This window comes from Siphateles boraxobius, unplaced genomic scaffold (assembly GCF_051911475.1).
Source record: "Siphateles boraxobius isolate OS27281-9 unplaced genomic scaffold, OSU_SipBor_1 12, whole genome shotgun sequence".
Taxonomy (NCBI): Eukaryota; Metazoa; Chordata; class Actinopteri; order Cypriniformes; family Leuciscidae; genus Siphateles; species Siphateles boraxobius.
The window spans coordinates 24,644,156-24,661,760 of record NW_027508722.1 but is presented as its reverse complement, the minus strand read 5'-3'; the positions used below and the strand labels follow the sequence as shown (position 1 = coordinate 24,661,760).

At 36.5% G+C, this 17,605-nt stretch overlaps 2 protein-coding genes across 2 annotated transcripts; one reads left to right on the top strand and one right to left on the bottom strand.

The window, feature by feature from the left end:
* Positions 1-515: 515 nt before the first annotated feature.
* ensab (endosulfine alpha b) lies at positions 516-6,356 on the bottom strand. The gene is made up of 3 exons (XM_077214355.1): positions 6,168-6,356; positions 3,456-3,578; positions 516-3,271 (listed from the first exon to the last, which is right to left on the bottom strand). Exons 1-3 carry the CDS (start codon positions 6,222-6,224, stop codon positions 3,098-3,100), a joined length of 354 nt encoding a protein of 117 aa, XP_077070470.1. The 5' UTR covers positions 6,225-6,356; the 3' UTR covers positions 516-3,097.
* Positions 6,357-7,208: 852 nt separating this feature from the next.
* hormad1 (HORMA domain containing 1) lies at positions 7,209-11,768 on the top strand. The gene is made up of 14 exons (XM_077214345.1): positions 7,209-7,367; positions 7,537-7,681; positions 7,766-7,826; positions 7,996-8,032; positions 8,153-8,173; positions 8,314-8,340; positions 8,496-8,563; positions 8,745-8,896; positions 10,190-10,347; positions 10,454-10,546; positions 10,657-10,708; positions 10,819-10,883; positions 10,964-11,044; positions 11,333-11,768. Exons 1-14 carry the CDS (start codon positions 7,335-7,337, stop codon positions 11,411-11,413), a joined length of 1,074 nt encoding a protein of 357 aa, XP_077070460.1. The 5' UTR covers positions 7,209-7,334; the 3' UTR covers positions 11,414-11,768.
* The last annotated feature ends 5,837 nt before the right edge of the window (positions 11,769-17,605 follow it).

The following is a 17,605-nucleotide window of genomic DNA, read 5'->3' as shown; positions in this document are numbered from 1 at the left end:
AGAACAGAATTTGTAGAATTTGCTAGAATTTATAACATGCAGCACACCCAAATAAGTAGCTAGAAAGTTCAGATTGCTCTCGGTTTTAGGTTGTATTTTTCAAAGAGCTCCATTTTGAATTTTACAAACAAGATTAAAATCGGTACACTGGAAACTAGTAAACACTGAGAATGTTCAGCTCTATACTAAATATTTTACAACAAAATTTGTTTTGAATATATGATTATGATAGCCGCACGCGCCTTTTTTTTAATTCCTTGATTACATCAATTTTGCAGTGTCCTTTTTGTACACAGCAAAACAAGAATTGCCATAAATATTTTAAAAAATTGACAATTTGATGATACCTTCACACGACCTAAAAAAAGGGATGTCTGTATGTGATCATTCATTTGATTTTACTTGCACGTATAATAGCTACAATTGTTATATAAGTCAAATAAAACCAAAGTAAACACGTGGAAGTTTTAAACCTTTCATTTAGCAAATAGTTTAGCAAAAAGTACCACTCAATGTTTTTGCTATTAATGTAAAACTTTATTTGAAGTTCAGACAGCTCCAATATTGATTTTAAACATCTATCTTTGCTTCATTATTAGCCATCATTCCATGTAAATATAATCATAAGGAACCTGATGACTCTGGAAATCCATTATCAAACACAAATTAATTCAAGCAAAACATCTGAAATAATAATGCATATGGGGATGGAAAATATAAATAATTAGAACACCAAATGCTTCATAGTATGCAAATCATGAATATATTTTTTTGTGTATCTATATAGCGAGAGAGCCTTAAATTGTAGGTTTACAGTTAATGTTACATGAATATCACATTGCAGTATAGTGGAAGGTTTTCAGCTCCGACCTGTCTGAATTTAATCCATTCAATTACGAAGATTTCTTTAATTACAATGCAAGAATCCTTAACCCCCATATTTACATTTCTCACACTAGTTTGATGATATTCTTGTCATGTTGCATTAAAAAGCAGAGATTCAGACACATATTAACAAATGAAAAGATAAAACAAGCTTTGTGAATATTGGAAAGAACATTTAAAACTTTTAAAGACAACCAAAACAGGATGCAAGGCAAATTGCACAAATATGACACCAGATGCACAGTTTGACTATTTACAATTTGGCTGCAGCACAAAATAAGATTATCTCCTAGCATTGTGCAATAATGCATTCCTCAAAGGAAACATTGAACATCCACACATACCACTGAGTGTCAAATACTAAGTGCAAGACCATCATATTTCCCTGATGTATTGCCAACTGCCACCAGCACCTCAACCATATATGGAAAAAAACACATTCAATCCCTTAAATGTAAATCACCATTTAGTGAAATAAAGTACGGTATTTTTAAAAAATTTATTACCAAGAATAACATGCATTTATATACATGTTTTATTGTTAACTTCACTTGGCTAAACACATTTTCTTTTAAATCTTCAGGCCACGTGTAGGCAGGTGTGGTTTTAGAAGGGGCAACTTGATTCGACTATGCAAATCCTGACTTAGACATGTGGACTGTAAAACTGCCTAGGTTGAGTCTAGATTTCCCTGTAAAGTTATCTATAATCATACTAGGACTCGGTAAAGAGTGCACAAAGTCTTATAACCTGGAATAAATTATCTGTTAAGATCCACTACAAAGTTTCCAATGATTTACAAACTTTGAAGAAACTACAGATGTTTATCGATTCATGTCCTCTGGAGAACACTTTGCTAAATGATGAGTAACGGTATCTCTTTAAAGACCACAGATAATAAAAAAAAAATTAGTCAAGATATAATATTTAGTCATTTGATGTTGGTTTGAAACCCAATAATAGGCTGCACGTCAAAGCAATCCATGGGTAGGCCTAATATTTTCCAATTCTTTTATGCGTTTAAACATGTAACTGTGTCCCAGTTTAAGTAGAGCATTTCACTATTTAGATCTGAGATATTTTACAAATATTGAACCAAAGGTTCTGCTCCATTCTGCAAATGTCCTTCTACACCTCATTCCTCATAGATATTTAGGACCAAATAGACTCACTTTGTTAAGACGGACAAGATGATTGCATCTCAGATGATCAAAAGGGTCATGTGCATCATACCACATACCTGTTGGTTATAACAATATAATCCCATTAATAAACACACTGCTGATAATGTACATGAAAGCAGAATGACTCCCGATGCCAGTGAGATTTAACACAAATAGCCACTACTATTAAACATACCAAAACGTTTGACGCGTAACGTATGCTATGATAAGATAATTTTCTTACGCCCCTTTTCTTATGCCACATCCAAAGACTGTTTCTGCTCTTGGCTATTATCAGTGAATTACAACATTCTCTGTTTTCACCCAAAAGCTACGATTACAATAATCTAATCAGCCTGATTAGAACCGCTTGCTCAGGTCCTACCATGGAAGGTGAAGGCTGAGAAAAGTGAAACAATCCAGTCGTAAGCAGCTGTCATTTGGTTAAACTGAGCCATACTTAGAGAGCGAGAGGTAGAAGAGGTGATGAAGGCTACACACCCTACCAGCCACTCTTTAACACTATTGCTCTAACCACTTGTTCACTGACTTTTTCAAAGAAAATCTCATTAAACATTCATTCTTTTGTCACTGCGAATGATTAGAGGGCTGCCAATGTACATCTGGGGCCAATGGCTGTCAAGTATTATCTATGTAAAACAATGCCTTTTAAAACAATCTTAAATCATTTTCAAATTATTTTACACTTTTAAAAGCATCAAACAGCATTTTATGAAGTCTTCAGGGTTTTGTTCGTAATATGACTGATGTACAGGGTACACAGATTAAAGTGCATCATGCTCAACTGGGGTCTGGAATACCGAAGGTTTAGTTTTTACCCTACCATATGTGGGACACTGAAGAGGGTAACAGAGCTTGGTTGGTTAGACCTACTGAAGTTAAACAAAAATGACAGCAAAACTCAACACCCAAATGAAAACAAATTAAACAAAATAAATTGATAACCAGTCCTGATGAAGCTGGTCTGGTGGGGCTGGGGAGGTTTTGGAAGTTTGCTAAGAGGGTTTATTCAAAACCTCTGGGTGATGTTAGCCAGCCAGTTTACTTGTAACCAATGAGGACTTTCTTTGCGGAAGGTCTTGTGGGGTTGGAATGTGATCCCCGGTAACGATGTTCTTGTCTGGACCGGCTGCGGCAGGCAACTGTTTGTTCTTCATCTTTGCCTTTGCCATGTTGTAATCTCCTGAGTCAAAATACTTTTGCTGGAGACAAAAAATGCACAATTTGGATGACATTTTAGAAGTTACATTAAGGGTACATAAAGGGTATTGTTTGTTTTGGCTATGTTGCAAGTACCTGGAACTGTATGAATATGCCTTTTAAAATGTATTTTTTATTTAGATGTACAATTGAAGTAAAAAAGTATGTTGAAATCTTTAAACATACTCCTTTCTGCAGTCTCTTCATCAGAAAGTCAGAGCCACCTGGTTTTTGACCCAAACTGGGATACTTCGCTTTCAATTTGGCCTCCTCTGTCCGCACTGGGTTTGAGTTTGTGTCCTGAGATTCCTGAAAAACATTTATTTCCATCTGTATTTATTAGACAACAGTTTAAAAGTTTTCATAGTAAAAATTCTTATATGTACAGTACACAACCATTCAATGAGGTCATTAAAAATGTTTCATGTTTTTGAAAGAAGTCCCTTATGCTCAACAGGGCTGCATTTATTTAATCAAAAATACAGTAGACCATATTATAGTGAAATAGTATTGCAATTTCTAATAACCGTTTTCTTTTTTAATACATATTCAAATGTAATCTATTCCTGTGGTGGGTGGCAAAGCTGAATTTTCAGCATCATTACTCCAGTCTTCAGGGTCACACGAAATTATTCTAATATGCTGATTTGGTGCTCAAGAAACTATTGGTGCTATTATAATATATTAAAACAGTTGTCTGCTTATTTTTGTGGAAACCGTGATACATTCTTTTTAGGATTCTTTCAAAAAGAAATGTAAAAAGAATAGCATTTATTTTAAATGTATTTTTTTGTAATAATGTAAAAAGTGTTAATTGTCACTTTTTATCAACTTGATCACATGCATTCTTGTTGAAATGTATTAATTTATGTTTTGAATGAGATTATTTAAACAATCTTTATTAAACACTGGAGGTAGAAAGACGGAACAAACGAATTATCAACACTCAAAGTAATAAATCTCATTCTCACAATATAATAACAAAACAATAAAAACAAAACCTCTTTCATCATATCATTCTTCCTGTAATTCCCAAAAGGTGTGGACCTTAAAACACATTTCAGGGCAAGGTACAACAAGACTGTTTAGTTTGGCATTAAATTATCAGGTGTGTTTATAACAACTCTCTGACTTTACTATTAGATAGGGAAATTACATTTTGGTTTCAATTTGAATGCAAGCTAAAATAAACAAACACTCGGAAATTATGTCATAACTGAAACTATACAACATCCAAGTTAAGGCGATTTGTAAACATCTTCACGTTTCTGTTTTGTTTTGGTTTAAAAGGGGTTTGTTTTGAACAGTAAAACAGCTAAATCTGTCTTCAGGTCTTGCAATTGTATAGTACAGCAAAACGTACCAAGATATTGTAGGATACAGAAAGAAAAATATTTGAGAACCAACATAGGTTTCCCTCTTATTTGAGTGCTTGCATTTTGAATCATTCTCTGCCTCGCCCTAAGCTGAGGAATCATGTGGTGGTGTGTTTAGACTGAGGCTTGGATAATTGTAAAGAACAAAACACAATGATATAAACTGCAGAATACACATTTAAGCATGCTTCCATTATGAATGCATGACTTGAGAAGATTTAGACCATTTTGCAAAGAACTTGACAGTGAGTCAATAGGGGCAACTCTTGCATATAACGCTGGCTAAAAGACACATTTGCATTCAATTGTAGCAGAAGGCAGATTGTAGAAAAACAGGTTTGTAAATCCTCAGGACTAAGTTTATGTTCTACATGTAACACCCTTTGAGTCTCTGTGAGTAACAAATAATTAATAATACAGCATTTTAAAACACAAAGGAAGAATCCTGTATAAGTTTATTCCACTAAAGGACCCAGGAAATGGCATTTCATTTTTCCCCAATGGTATTGATCAAAAACAGGTCTAGCCAAAATAATAATAATAAAATAAAGCATGTTGTTTTTCATCACGTCCACTGAAAGCGACAAGTCTTACAAGCTGGACTTTTTTTCTTTAAGACTGTTCATAACTTTGAGTCAGTTACTAAAAAATCTAGATTGGTCAAATTTGATACAGAAAAGTAAGCCTGGTTGCCCCTTGGCTAACTACTAGTTGGTCATTCTAGGTCTTAAGACATAGCCTTAACATAACGGCTGTTTAGGCAACAGGCCCCTGGAGAAGAAACAGACTCTTCGGATTAGGTTCAGTATATGCTGATTCACTAGATCTACAAGTAATTTATGAGCTGCTATATTCAGCACCACCTGGGAAAAGTGCAAACAAGGCTGTTAAGTTCCCACAGTAAAAACTAGTCTTAAAAGCTGCATGCACTTGGGACTCGTGATCATGTCCTGAATCTCATTTTCTTATGGATACAGTACATGCCATTTTAGCAAAACAACACTATCAATAAACAGCAACAACATTTTTTTTTTGTAAATAGAACATCAACAAATAAATTAAATCAACTGTTAGTGTTTTCTACAACTGCTTTCATAGTATGGCTTGATAACTTTGCGGGAAACTTATGAAAATGGGCGTAAAATATATTTTTGTTCATACAACCCAACGGACACCATCAGGTTAGAGTAGGTGTAACAAACATGAAAAGCGACAGAATGTACCAATCAAACGCTGTTATTTTCGTGACGTCTGAGCTCACTAACCAATCAAAAGGAGGTTCATGCTTGCGAAATGTTCGACTATCACCTTTTTCAACTCATGCAGGTGACAGTTTAGCAATAACAAAGAATCAGAGAAATGTCTGTTTAAGGTGTCAGTGAGCAATAAGCAGTCATTTATATAATAGAGAATTCAGGCATATATAACGACATTAGAGTGGATGAAATCGACAGACACTGTAAGAGACTGCAACCAAATGCCTCGTCTAATCTCGTATATGCAGCCCCAATCTAATCCCCACCTGATTCTCGTCCATCAGCTCCGATTGCGTCTCCGTGTCCTGGTTATCTGATGACATGTCTGTTCGGCGTTTGCTGCTTAATCAGCGTGTTGAAGTGTAAATTTTGCTGTCTATTCGTGCCCGCTCCGATCCACCCACGGTGTTCAGTATCAAAATGGCGTTCGCTGCAGCGACGTCACTTTGGGGGACGGTCACGCAGCGAAAAAAAGCCAATAGGAATCTGGTTTGATGTTTGAGAGACCGGAGAACCAGCCAATAGATTTCCAATAGTCATATCAAAATAAATAAGTGACCAATGGTAAGCTACAATCCCTTTGTTAGCTCATACTATAGTAAAGATTATATAGAGCAATCGAAACTGTGAATTTATCAAAAAAAATCTACAGGGATGTTAATAAGAATTCTCAATAGGTTTTCAATGTGTAAAATGCCTGCGACTATATTGCTATCTAGGAGAGACATTATAATTACTATTTTTGAAATAGTAATTTTAAGGCCTAAAGGCTCAAGTAGACTTCATACAATTCTTCAAAAATGCATTTATTAGATTTCCAATGACCAATCAAGCTACAATGCCTTTGAATCTGCTATCCCCTACACTAAATGTATTATAGTATTTTCCCTGCACAACTGCACTGAGGTAAGAATAACATTTAATACTTTAAAAAATGTGCTGATACTGTATTTTTGATAATGTCACGAGTTCAAAGTAGAAAATCAAAAAGTTTACACTTTAAATAAAATAAAACTTAAAAATGTATGTGAAGAGCGATTTTTCAGAGAAGAGCGAGTATTTTCACAAGTTACATAAAGCCATATAGTACGCGCTGCTGTTTTTCAAATGAATAAATAATGCTTTATTGCTATACTTATGTGCATAATTTTACATTTCTGTATAAATAACTTAGCATTTGATTGCTTGTTTATAAGGTACTTAGACATGATTAGACAGGAATTAATAAGAGAGTTCACATTCCTAGTACTACATGTTTCAGCTTTCTTTTATTTTCATGACGGTGGAGTTTTTGGCGGGAGATAGCGCGCGTCCGCGCGAGAGTGATTGACAGTTAGAACGTCGGTTGATGTGAGACAGGCCTGCGTAAATGCTATTATCCTATTTGCAGATGGTTATTTTGGACTTTTGACTGGTAATCTGTAACAATCATCATGGCATGTGAACAGAAACTGCGCCCTGTTCAGGTAAGTTAACGTTAACGTTACAAATTTGTTTTCTCAAAACCATCACAATACCACCGGCTTTTTAAAACGAATTTAACATTAGCTTGTCTATGCTTTTGCTAGCATATCCATATGTTGTAAATCTAACGGTATCTTGCTTACTGAATGTGTTTTTGTGTGTTTTTTCCAGAACTGTCAGATGCTGCCTGATGTGGTGTCCACCGAACAGCAGTCACTGGTGCTTGTGAAAAAACTTCTAGCCATTGCTATCTCAAGCATCACTTACCTCAGGGGTCTTTTCCCAGAAAAGGCATATGGACCCAAATATGTTGGAGGTAAAAGTGGAGCAGGTAACAAATCCTTCATGATTTCATTACCAGAACATACATTTAGTGTTTTTTCTCCTTTCTTTTTCGCAGAGCTGAAAGTCCTGATACTGCGAGAGCATAGCTGCCCTGGTGCTCAGCAGATTGTACAGTGGTAAGTGAACAGTTGACACACTCATGTTTTCACATTCCCTTCATGAAAAAATGTATTAAAACATTAACAATTAAACTACATATACATTTGTAAGTGTAATATGTTCAGAGAACATCTGGTCAAAACTACATGAAGAGTATCTCACCGACCTAGGCCTTTACTATTTCAGGTTACAGGGGTGCTTTGATGCACTTCAAAGAAGATACGTAAGTCTGTGCTTTCATACACTTCTGCATTTTTCTTTTTCATTTCTAAACCAGTTATATGACTGATCATCAACACTGTTAGTAACCTTTTAACCTTTTGCATCTGTGTTTCTTTATCAGCTGCGCATGGTTCTTCTATCAGTGAGTATTCACTAATTGATTTGAGAACTAACAGTAATCAATTTAAGACTAGATGTTGCATGCAGAAGTATAATAGTGTGTATGGTATAGCTGATAATAATATATAATAAAATAAAAATGTGACTATTTTTTACTTGTAGATTTACTGTGATCCAGACAATCCACAGGTGATCAGACATTCTCTCTTTTTTTTGATTGAATGCCATACAATGTTACCTAATTTCTTTTTTAATATAATGCTCATTAAATCACTTCATGACGATCTTGTGTTTTGTATTTCAGACTTTGAATGTGCTTTTGAACGTCTTGCTTTTTTTTGCAGAAAGTGACTGAATGTTACCAGTTTAAAGTCAGATACACAGAGAAAGGACCTCAGATGGACTTTGAGAGGTGGTATATCTTTTTGAGCAGTTAACAAAACTAGATGATGGATTACAACCCCAAAATACTAAATATTACAGCCCAAAATAAATTACTTACATAGGCAGCCTTATATCATTTTTTAAAGCAGTATTATTTAATGCCACATAATAATGTTTCCTCTTTTGAAAATAAATATCTGTATTTTTAGCAAAAGCGGGCAGAGCCTGACTAAAATGGCCTGTGACAACGCCCAGAAGTCCAGTATGCTGCTGGTGCGTAAACTTTACATGCTGATGCAAAATCTCGGCCCACTGCCTGATGACGTCTGCCTCAACATGAAACTCTTCTACTATGATGAGGGTAAATCTACGCTTGCTTTCTGCTACAGCCTGTACCATGCACATGAAGTGCATTGTTTGTCTTTCATTTCCCGCCGGCCAATGTTGGCCAGTGATAACCTTTGATTTTGCCATATCATATGCTTGAAGCATTTCTAAATTTCTAATTTATCTTTTTGTTTCATTGTTTAACATTTTTGTAGTGATGTAGATATGTAGACATAGATCATGAATTTTCATGGCCGATTCCAATTTCTATTTTTTTTACAAGCAAATTGCCCAATGGCCAAACTTTTTGCCTTTTTTTTCTCTTTTTAAGCAAATTGTTTTGTTGTTTATTTGCTCTATAACAGGCAAACTGGCCTTTAACAAAAAAAATATCTGTAGCCATTTGAAATTAAAGTCAACTACTTTATTTTAATCACAAAACATACAAAGATGCTACACACTTAGCATGAGCAATAGTTTTTTATTTGAATTAGATTTTTAGATAATTAGATACTTGAAGTAGATAATTTCAAGATTCAAGGCAAAAATAGAATGGTCTGACTTCAAATTTGTGAAATTATGCTACATAAGACACACCTGCACAAAACAAAAACAGCAGGCTGACTGAACGAAAATGCAGATTGTCTGTCTGACAGTAGGAGGCGCTTACGGAACAGCAGCAGTTTCTTTAGGTACCGCTGAACACAAAGCAAAGCTGCACTTATGAACACTTTTTTTTATATGGAGGTAATAGGGAAATATAATGCCATCCAAACTTTTCTGAAGTGAAAATCTGAAGTGAAGCACAATCTTTTCCCTTCAGAGATACATTAATATAATATATTAATGTATCTCTGAAGGGAAAAGATTGTGCTTATTCAATATTCAACCACCCCACTCCAATTTAATATTTCTATATATATATTTTCTATATTTCGAGCATCGCGAATATTGAGCTTGCTGTGTGCGTCTGTGTGCTCTTTGCGTTCGCCCTTCGTGTGTTCAATCTCTGGCCTGTGTTAATGTCCTGTTTACAGAGTTTTTTGTGTGCAAGTCCACAATAGAGATCGGCCAAAATAAAACTTATGGCCGGTCGACCGGTGCATCTCTAAATTTGTAATTTAATTTTTACATTGAAATGTAGAGAACATAAGTTCATTTGTTTTTATTTGTTTTTATTTATTTATATTTTAATATAATATATTTGAATATAATGCAAAATTTACTTTTAGCCCACAGTCGAGTTTGATTTTTGGCTTTTCTTAGTAAATTGTTTGGCCACCTCTAGTAGTGGTGTTTTATTATTCAACGTGTATTTGTGTTTCAGTGACTCCCCAGGAGTATCAGCCACCTGGCTTTAAGGAGGATGACAACGGGACACTGATATTTGAGAGGGAACCAGTAAATTTGACCATGGGAGAGGTGGTCACACCTTTTCATAGCCTCAAAATGAACGTCACCACTGAGCGGAAGAGACTTGATCCGGTGAGATAAAGAAGCTAAGCACCTACTAATATGCCTGGCAAAAAATATAATATCAGTCCTGTAAAGATGTGATCAATACAATACATGTATTTATGTGCGTGAACAGCCTGATGAAGATGATATGGAAGTATGCGTGAGTACGAAATGGTCTTTGAAAATGTTTGAGGATGGGACGATGTCTGAAACTTCAGTGCAGCAGGTGAGGTCCTTTTAATAATTATCAGATATTTACAAAATTCCTTTTCTGCCTTTACAAAACTTTACAAAATGTGAGTATTCGTCTCAAATGATGGACTTATTTGCTCACAGGAGTTTATGACAAAGGAGAATGTCATCACTGATGCTGGCATTGAAATCTCAGGTGAATGTTACACTCTGTGTTTGCCAGTTTAAAGACTTTGGTATGAACCTAATCAAGGTAATCACCACTAACTCCCAGCAACCATTACTCATGGTCTGTCACATTTACAGATACTCAGGAGAACTCACAACAGCCTCACAGAAACAGTAAGGAGGATCTTACAACAAATGCAAAGGTAGCGCTACACAATTCCCCATCACAGTCTGCTCTACTGTCCTGTATAGGAAGTGTTTAATTATGTGATGTTTATTTTAGATGGAAAATCTGGAAAAGAAAACTGCTGATCTTAAGGTGGGCGCCAGGAAGACCAGAAGTGGGCGCATATTTGAGGCCCAGGTGGGAATACAATGTCCATGGCCTGTGTTTGTGTTGTCATTTTTGTTGGAATTTATCACTTTTACCAGTATAATCACTGGAACTGTGTGTGTATTTTTTATTAGTAGTTGAATTTAAATGCAAAGTTTAGCTTCATGCGACATTTCTCATTCTCTCTATCATGCAGTCAGAGTCAGGGAAAATTGTTTAGTAAACAGAGTTTATCACTTTAAAACAGGTTATTCAAGTGTTCATGTTCTTATGAACTGTAGTGTACCACAACTAAATGCACTTCCTGTACCTCTCCAGATCTCTCAGTTACAGTTCCCGCTAAGCCAAGATCCGCAGCCATGTGCCCCGAAGAGGCGCAAAGTCAGTGTACCCAAATAACACTTTGACTAGGACACACAATATTTCCAGTACGATCACACAGCAACATACTGACCCATGCTGTATGCTTTTTAATGTATTTTGGTTTGATTAATTCAGTTGCAGAAATGCTTTGTAAAACAAGTTGTATGGTTCAAGGGCATACGATAACATGATGCGTTCTAAATTGTGTATTTTGTTATATATGTTAATATTCTTTGAGATACATTTGAATAGTATTAATTTGCTTTCAGTGCCAGGAAATTTTAGGCACTAGATGGCATAGTTATTAGTCCACTAGATGGCAGCATGAACATTGTATCAAAACAGTGATTCCAATAAAAACATGCTTTTTTTGTTGTGAAGCAGACAGTTTTATGGATGTTCTAGTGATATAATTTGATAAATAATGCACTTTAGAATATATGTCTAGAGGGCTACAGACATGTGAGCTAGATTCAGCTTTTGGTTTCCTGATGCTGATCTGTACAGGCAAGCAACACATTTTCCTTTTCAGTCTGTGATATTTACTACAAGGTTACTTTGGCTTGCAGAACCAAAGTGACATACTAAAACAATCTATGCAGACACTGAAAATACTTTTTGCGGTGTTGTGACAATTTGTAAATTACATACAAAAAGTATAAACTCAGAAAATTATTAGCAGCATACGTAGGACACTGCTAACAAAAATATGTTTTAGGAACGTTTTGCTAAAGTTCACATTAAGTTAAAGTTATTTCTAAATGTTCTATGAACGTTCATAATGTCCTTTTTTTTTCTTGGTTGTGCGAACATTAAGCAAACATTCTAGTTTACAAACATTATAGGAATATTACTTTTTAATGTTTTGAAACAATTTTCATGGGGAAAATAACATTCCATAATTGATATAGAGATAATGGTTTTGTGCTAATGTTTTGGAAACCTTATTAAAGACCAGATAACTTTGAATAAACATTCTGTTAACGTTACTGGAAGAAAGTTTATTCATAACTTTGAGAGAATCTTGCCAGAATGTTAGCCAAAGTTATGCTGAGACTGTTTCCTGTTAGGAATACAGGAAACTGGAAACTGTATTGTTGTACATGCTAAATTAAGCTAAATCAACTATAACATACAATTTTATTAGCTTTTATCACACCTACTTGAAAAAACACACAACGACTGCATCCCAGTTCAGAGGCTGCAACTTCTCAATTTGGACGTAGCTCATATAGCAAAGTTTTTATTTGCAAACATATTCTAGATATCTCCATGGTAACAATAATATGTTAGCAATAGTCTGTGTTTACAACAGTGTTCGCTTTATCTAGTTCCAGAATTTTTTGTTGGCTCATTGCCTGAGTGGACTAAGAAGTTGGCTAGATACAAAAGTGTCTCAAACTCCGATTCCAGATCCGCAGTTTCAGGCTTGGCTGTGAAACACTGTTAGCGACTGGATTTGTCACTGAACAGAGACAGCAGAAGACCCTTCGCCCTTTTGCTTTCACACTAGAGCTTTCGTTTTTGACATCAGAGTTTGGTCTGTTTAGCATCTCCTCTTCCTGTTTGCTCTAACATTGGTGATGCAAACATAACGCAGTTTGGACCTAAAATGTACAATGTAAAAAGAGACCTGTGGGGGAAGGGGGAGGGTAGGGAAAGTCATTCTGGAGTTTGGACCAAGCAATCGAACCAAGTTAGCTGCTGTCAGGCTGTGTATCTATGTGTGGGGGGTGATATCTCCCCTCAGGGCTTCTGGTAGAGGGGGGGCTTTGGACATTTAGCAGGGGACTGTGATCCCCTGACCTTGCCAGAAGGGTAGAAAATGTTTTGCTGCTGATTAGCAATTCTCCAGCTTAGCAGCTTGGCTAAACTTTAAGTGCAATTCAATGTTTTTCAAAGGATGCCAACAAAACCTTTTAAACAACAAGTTCACATTTGAATAAAAATACAGAAGATAGTTCAGTTTGATTGGAATCAATACATACAGCAAGTAGTCGGGCGTCTTAATAGTCATTAGTTGTGTGTTTGTTTTTTGCTTTTCCATTGTTCGTATCTGAAAGAGTATAATTTAAATATCAAGGCAATTTTTGCAGTGCAATCAAATCATCAGACAGTCTGATATGTTTAGAGAAATCACATATGGATGCAAATTGCAACTTTATCGCTGGCCAAACATAGCAATAGTTGAATCTTTTAGAGTGGCTTCCACTTTTACCATATTTATTAGTATCCAAAACACGAGATAAAATGCATCTAGACCAAGCTGAGTTCTTGGCATCTCTCAACATGACAGAGTGTTTTACACGCGTGTCCCTTCTGAAATAGCAGTGCCGTACACTTGACCTTGGGCTGGATGTATGTGCCTGTGAGCTGTGGACCATCACTCCTGTCAATGGAGTGCGTGTCTGACCTTGGGCTGTAGTTAGAGACTTGGCACTGACTAATTTCAGCGCTGGACTTCATATCGACACTGCAATCGCTAATATGTTGGATGATAAATAACTATTGACTGAAGTGAATGGAGCTCCTGGACAGGACGGAGTGGCTCGCTAACGTGGACTTCGAATTGAATACAGGAGCTGCCCACCCATAGATCCAAGACCAGAGCTATCTGTCTTACATTAGACTAGACTAGCAGTATTTGAAAATACAAAACTGATTCTGGGTCAGTAATAATTCACATCTCTTTTTTTCTTTTTTGGCAGGTGAAATGTTAAATATCAGAGATTTCATCTAGCCGTAGCTGTTCAGGTAGATCAGTCAATGACTTGTGTTTATAAAAACATTTATTTATTTTTACTAATAGTTTATAAATAGATGATTTAATAATAATGATTTGCTAATTTATTAAAAATAATACTAAATTATTTTTAAAAATGTTCCAAACGTGTATGACTTTTTTTAAAACACCATTGGACTCCATTGACATTTATTATTCCACAGAAGAAAGAAAGTCATACCGGTTTGGAACGACATGAGGGGGAGTAAATGATAGTTCATCCAAAATTGTATCTCTTTAAATTTTAAACCTGACCCACTAAGTGGTTATATAATTTGGCCTGAGGTAAAACTTTGGTACCTAAATTTACACTGTGTACCCAAATGTGATAAACATCAACTATGATTAATTCAGCAATGCATCTGTGTTCTTTGAAAACAAAGCAAACCCAATGAGAAGCCACTCTTTAAACAAAATGTAGGCGAGCAAAATCTCATATCGTGGAGCCAAGAATTCAAGAAAAAAAAAATTCAAGGCACCGCGTCTGACAAATCTCAAGAATTCCGAATCACGCATCAAGACACAGCTCGTATTAGGATGCAGTGTGCACGTCTGCTCCATAAAGTTTTGAAGTGTGCTGCCAAGTTCACTGCAGGCTCTTACTCTCACAACATATGCAGAGCGCTGGAGGCAGAGAAAACTTTCCCTCCATCACTCCTCTCTCCCACATGCCCGGCCCCACTGCGCCTGACTTCTGCCCCGGTAGCCGCTGTGCCTCTCCGAGTGGATGGGTTTTCATCTCGCAGGGATGCGAGGGCAGCCACTCCGCTCCCCCTCACACTCCTTCCCCGTGGAAACACACATTTACATTTGTACTGCTGCACAGTTCTCAGTACTGCAGGCGAACAGCCAAATCCATGCAGCACTGATAGAAACACAGAAACAGCTCGAGCGACTTCAGTCAGGTCTCTAGAGATCGAGGACTCCTCAGCCTGGGATGACGGAAGTGTATGTGTTAAGAAAAATATCTTTTTGCATTATCAGTAAGAAACATATGGAGTCAATACACTAAAATGTTTGCTTTAACACACATGGAACTGTACTGATGGTTTGAATAGGCTGTATACAAAATTAAATGTTCAGAAATTAGAAATTTGCACACTAGTACTATAAAACGAATTATATATTTTGACTCAAAATGTCATACCGCTAATAATTCTTCTTAAACTCACACTGGGGAGGACAGATGGAAAAAGAAAGATGTAGCCGACATCTCAATCATTTGAGTAATTTTTCTGAGCAGTGGCCATAAGCAAGGAAAGGGCCTTTGTCCTAGACCGCCTTTCATTTCCACCACTGTAGGAATTGTGATGGCTGTGCCTCGGGGCAACAGAGGCACCTTAAGGAGCCCCACCTTTAAATCCAGCGCCGGTGGCTCCAACCGTGACCTCTAGCTGCAGGGATCCCTCAGGCCAGATTTAAACGAGCTCCCGCAGGTCCTCCTCCGTGCCTCGCTCTCCTTCACAAGCTCTTACTGAACCGGAGCAGTGTGGACTCCTAGGCCAGTCTGATTTGTATAACAGTCAAAGCAATGGCTGGACTAAACGGCCTTACATTAGGTAAATGCCGTGCGGCTGTTCGCATATGCAGAGAGAGGGAGATGTCCGGAAAAATCAGATGTGACATTTTCCGTGCTGGGGAAAGCGAATTCTGTGTGGGCCGCACGCAGCGCAGCTTATGGCAATTCTGGAGTGCCGTACAATGATTGTGAATAATACAGGCAAAGTGGCATGATGGCTCTCTGTTGTTTTTTAAAAGCGTGCCTTTCGAACCTAGAAGGAACTGTCGGGTTTTTTTTCTTCTTTGCACTTGTAACAAAATAGAGCCAGCTGTCTTTTTACCATTGTATCTTGCTTCTTCCTTTAATTTTCCTTCCCACTCACTATCATTACCACTATTATGGAGGCCATGAGAGACGCAAGGCAAAAGACGCATACAATATCAGGTATTGATCCACACCCATCACCACACAGAGGGAAAAAACGTGGGTTCAGGGGCTGCACAATTCAGACTGGACAGTGCGATCGATAGGATGCTCTATCAGCCGTTGCCATGGCAACTAACAAGAGCAAGGACAGAGCCCCAGCGTTTATTTACACCTGTCTCCTACTCCCTGCCACCTCGAAGTCCCATCTAAAAAGGGTTAACATTTGATGTATTTTACAGTTTGTTTTTGTCAATGCTATTTGCATATGCTTCCCCTAAAAAAACATAGGATTTTGAAGTTGTGCTCAATATCTTTTTCTCATTGGCTACAATTTCTCCTCGTTCTTTGCATGGGACTTTACTTTGCGTTGACCCCAATTTGTAGGTCAAGTAAACATGTTCAATGCTGCAGCCGTTGACTTGATGAGGTCATAAAAGAGAGCCAAAGAAGAACAGGCTAAGGCTTTTTTTTTCAATGGGCGCATGAGTGAGCAAAACGCTGCAACAAAGAGCAGATCAGCAGACAACTTAACACTAGAAGCCAGCCAACTTAACACAAGAATCCTCTTAGACGTAATCTATGTGAATATGGGTCACGTTCAAGGAGTCAAATAGCTTAACTAGTCATAACATAGAACATCTAGTTTTTATGATGACTTGAAATAACATACACAGTAAGATAGTATCTGCCTACACTTTTATTAAAAATAAAGATTCCAAAAGGGGGGGTTTCACAGCAACGCCTTAGAAGAACCAACTTGAGTTTCGCAAAGTGAACAATTATTAAATGAACCAATTTGTCTTAGTGTAAAGAACATTTTAATAATCCAAAGGACCATTTTCCACTAGAAAGATCTTTTTGTGCATTTGAAAGGTTCCAAGGATATTAAAAGTTCTTCATAGAATCATCAATACCAATAAAAAAAACTTTATTTTTAAAAGGCATTGGAAGAAATCTACATCTTTAAAAGAGTTATAAAAAAGGATGCATCCGTTTTTTTTACAAATTCCAATAAGCTGATGAACATTTTAATTTTATAAAAACTGATCAAGTGCAGTGTTAAAAATAAACTCTCACAAACTAAAATGGAATTTTTTACAAATTCCAATAAGCTGATAAACATTTTAATTTTATAATAACTGATTAAGTGCAGTGTTAAAAATAAACTCTCACAAACTAAAATCGTTTTAAATGCTACAAGTGAATTTAGGCATATAAACATTATAATATATATTAAAAAGAAAGAATAACTTTAAGGGAGGGCACAATTACATATCTAATATCAATGACACAGATAAATAAATGCTAATATTAACCAATAACTGATATATTATATCCCTAGATAAATATAGTCTGATATACAGACTCAAAGGGTTCTATTTACTTGGATTGTGTAATAGAAGGGTATCGGGCCGGCACACCAAGATCTTTTGCCTCTGCTGTGTGTGTATTTAGGTGTGTAAGCATTGCTGAGGCCATTTTGGACTCCCTATTGCAGTGCTAGGAATTGAGGTGAGCC

Excerpts from the sequence above, each read along its gene's own strand:
- ensab (XM_077214355.1), bottom strand. The coding sequence starts at position 6,224 with ATGTCATCAGATAACCAGGACACGGAGACGCAATCGGAGCTGATGGAC. Across the intron at positions 3,579-6,167 it reads AGCTGATGGACGAGAATCAG|GAATCTCAGGACACAAACTC; the intron begins GTGGGGATTAGA and ends AATGTTTTTCAG. Across the intron at positions 3,272-3,455 it reads TGAAGAGACTGCAGAAAGGA|CAAAAGTATTTTGACTCAGG; the intron begins GTATGTTTAAAG and ends TTTTGTCTCCAG.
- hormad1 (XM_077214345.1), top strand. The coding sequence starts at position 7,335 with ATGGCATGTGAACAGAAACTGCGCCCTGTTCAG. Across the intron at positions 8,341-8,495 it reads GTGATCCAGACAATCCACAG|AAAGTGACTGAATGTTACCA; the intron begins GTGATCAGACAT and ends TTTTTTTTGCAG. Across the intron at positions 10,709-10,818 it reads TGCTGGCATTGAAATCTCAG|ATACTCAGGAGAACTCACAA; the intron begins GTGAATGTTACA and ends TCACATTTACAG.